We start from the raw sequence: 2,950 nt of genomic DNA on the forward strand, positions 1-2,950 counted from the left end.
TTTGTGTGTGTGTGTGTGTGTGTGTGTGTGGACAGAAGATATACTTTGTGTGTGTGTGTGTGTGTGTGTGTGCAGCCCTAGTTCCAAGGAAACATGTCATTCGTGGAAACCGTTTTGAGATTGAACACATAGACCATTAACATTAAATATCAGCATGTATACAGTCTATGATTGAACGTGCCCCAGATGAAGATGATGATGATGGAGATGATGATGAAGATGATGGAGGTGATGAAGATGATGGAGGTGATGAAGATGACTCTTGTCCTTTCAGCCAGAGTCCAGGAGAAACAGGAAGGGGCGTGGCCGGATGTCGGCCAACAGTGACGAGTTTTCTGAGGTCCGCGGGCCTCCGAGGCCCAACGAGCCCGCCGGCGGCCTGCCTGGCGTCGGTCCGCACGGAGAGGAGGAGGACGAGGAGGAAGAGGAGGATGAAGAAGAGGAGGAGGAGGAGGAGGAGGAGGACTCCGATGAAGATGACTCGGACGAGGACGAGGAGCTGGGCGAGCCCCCCGAGGGCGCGTACAACCCCGCCGACTACGCCAACCTGCCCGTCAGCACCGAGATCAAAGAGCTGTTCCAGTACATCACACGGTAACCGCCCGGCAACAGGACTCACAAATATTCATTCATAATTAAATATTCATGTTTTTATTAGAACCGTGCAGGCCTACTCTGGGGGATCTCTGGGGCCACGTTGTGGGATTTTCCGTCTCTTTTTGGGTCATCTGTGTCTCTTTTTCGCATCATTTAGGACCGTTATTATCACCGTATCTGTGTCTAAAACGTTAGAATAGCTCGAGCAGATAATCAGTAAATAATTAAAAAGGCTTAAAGACCGAAACTTCAATTATTACATCCGAGAAATGTCTTTTATTGACATTCATTCGGCTTGGATTTTCCGTCTTTTTGGGTCATTTAGGACCGTTATTATCACCATATCTGTGTCTAAAACGTTAGAATAGCTCGAGCAGATAATCAGTAAATAATTAAAAAGGCTTAAAGACCGAAACTTAAATTATTAGATCCGAGAAATGTCTTTTATTGACATTCATTCGGCTTAGGTGCTGCACCAAAACCTTAAAATGGCAGGGAAAACCCTGCATGATACCCATCTTATTCACTACTTTTTTTACTGATTCATCATTCGGTGAAAATAACGGCAATGCATGTTCCGGGGTTCCTCCAGAAAAGCTGTTTTTTTTTTTTAAATGAAACTGATGGCAGCTTTAATGTAGAGACCAGTAGTTTAAGTGATAATAACAGAACCATGGACTCAAAGTCTCGAAATGTAGAATTTAAGAAAGCCACAGGCCCCGGATCCTCTGTACAGGGGGCTCAGGCTCCACCAGGTCCTTTAAGACGTAGACATGTGTTATTTAAAGGCTCCAATTGGCTTTCAGCTCCGATTTAACATCAATGGAATCAGTCTCATGTTTACTTTTAAATTCGGAATATCACAATTCGCTCCACGAGTCTGGTATCACCGAAACAGGTGGGCTCCGCTGTCATCAGTGTGGGACTGGCCCCAGGCGGGCTGAACCCCTTCTCTGGGGGGACCCTGACCCCCCGTTGTCTGTTGTCCCCCCTCAGCTACAGCCCCCAGCCCATCGAGCTGGAGCACAGCCTGAAGCCCTTCATCCCAGAGTTCATCCCGGCCGTCGGGGACATCGACGCCTTCCTGAAGGTACCGACGCTACGACCTCTAGTTTTCAGATGTTATTTTTCTTCTCTTTTAGTTTTAGTCTAATTTTTTCACTGTGAAATAAACTTTGCAGTGCACATGACCAAGTTCTAGCGGTAGAAGTCCTGAATAGGGCTGGGTAGCGAAACCCGGTCCCTACGCAACCAGTAGGAACCGGACTGTTAATAGTGTAACTGTTATTCATTGTTAAATTATTTTAGTTGTGTGTTGGGTGACTTGGGTTTACTTACTATATATTTAAGTACTTTAAAACATGAATATATTAATATATATTAATATAAGCTCTATGAAAGCCTTTCTTTGATGTCTTTTAATACAAACCACACCCGACCCTAGTCCTGAAAATGACCCGTGTGTGGCTTCGAGTGACTTTTACAACACGACGGCCATTCCCATCACAAGCTCGCGAGAGGACACCACAGACAACCCTTCAAAATAAAAGCACTTCCTGTGGCGGTTAGAAGTAAAACTAAATCACTGTTGAACGACTAATGCAATGTACCTTTTCACATGTCAGTCAAGTACTGTAAATAGTGAGTTTTAACCACTGTTTTCAACTAAACAACATAAATTATTCAGTCAACAAACATTTCCCAACACCCCCTTCATCTTTGGGACCCCCCCGTGACCTGACTGTGTCCCGTGTGGCGTTCAGGTCCCGAGGCCGGACGGCAAAGCGGACGATCTGGGTATGCTGTGCCTGGACGAGCCCAGCGTGAAACAGTCGGACCCCACGGTGCTGTCGCTGTGGCTGTCGGAGGAGACCAAGCAGCACGGAGCCAGCGAGGTACACACACACACACACACACACACACTTTGTGGCAGACTTAAGTGTGCATTCAGCGGGGGTTAAGGCGTCCTCCCTCAAGAAAATGTTATGTTTTTCAATAATAATAAGGTGATGCCACGCCCCCCCCCCCCCGTCAGACACACGCTAATCCTAGTCGGCCTTTATAGGATTTATGAATGTACGTTAGCAACAGGACGCTAACTCTGTCTCTGTTACGTTTCTGTTTTATTGAATGTGTTATTCAGTGCAAATATGAGCAAAATATATGAAAAAGTCAAAATATAGTATGGCAAAAAATATGAAAAAGCCAAAATATAGTATGGCAAAAAATATGAAAAAGCCATAAAATAGTATGACAAAAAATATGAAAAAGCCATAATATAGTATGGCAAAATATATGAAAAAGCCAAAATATAGTATGGTAAAATATATGAAAAAGCCAAAATATAGTATGG

At 44.7% G+C, this 2,950-nt stretch overlaps 1 protein-coding gene across 1 annotated transcript in view; it reads left to right on the forward strand.

Annotated features, from left to right (window-relative positions):
- ift46 (intraflagellar transport 46 homolog (Chlamydomonas)) overlaps window positions 1–2,950 on the forward strand; it is a 5,501-nt gene that overhangs the window by 1,477 nt on the left and 1,074 nt on the right. The window contains exons 3-5 of the mRNA XM_034865352.1: window positions 275–594; window positions 1,594–1,687; window positions 2,361–2,492. Of these exons, the coding sequence (XP_034721243.1) occupies window positions 275–594; window positions 1,594–1,687; window positions 2,361–2,492 (546 nt within the window). The remainder of the gene's footprint in view (window positions 1–274; window positions 595–1,593; window positions 1,688–2,360; window positions 2,493–2,950) is intronic.

This window comes from Etheostoma cragini, unplaced genomic scaffold, assembly GCF_013103735.1.
Source record: "Etheostoma cragini isolate CJK2018 unplaced genomic scaffold, CSU_Ecrag_1.0 ScbMSFa_1523, whole genome shotgun sequence".
In the NCBI taxonomy this organism is placed as follows: domain Eukaryota; kingdom Metazoa; phylum Chordata; class Actinopteri; order Perciformes; family Percidae; genus Etheostoma; species Etheostoma cragini.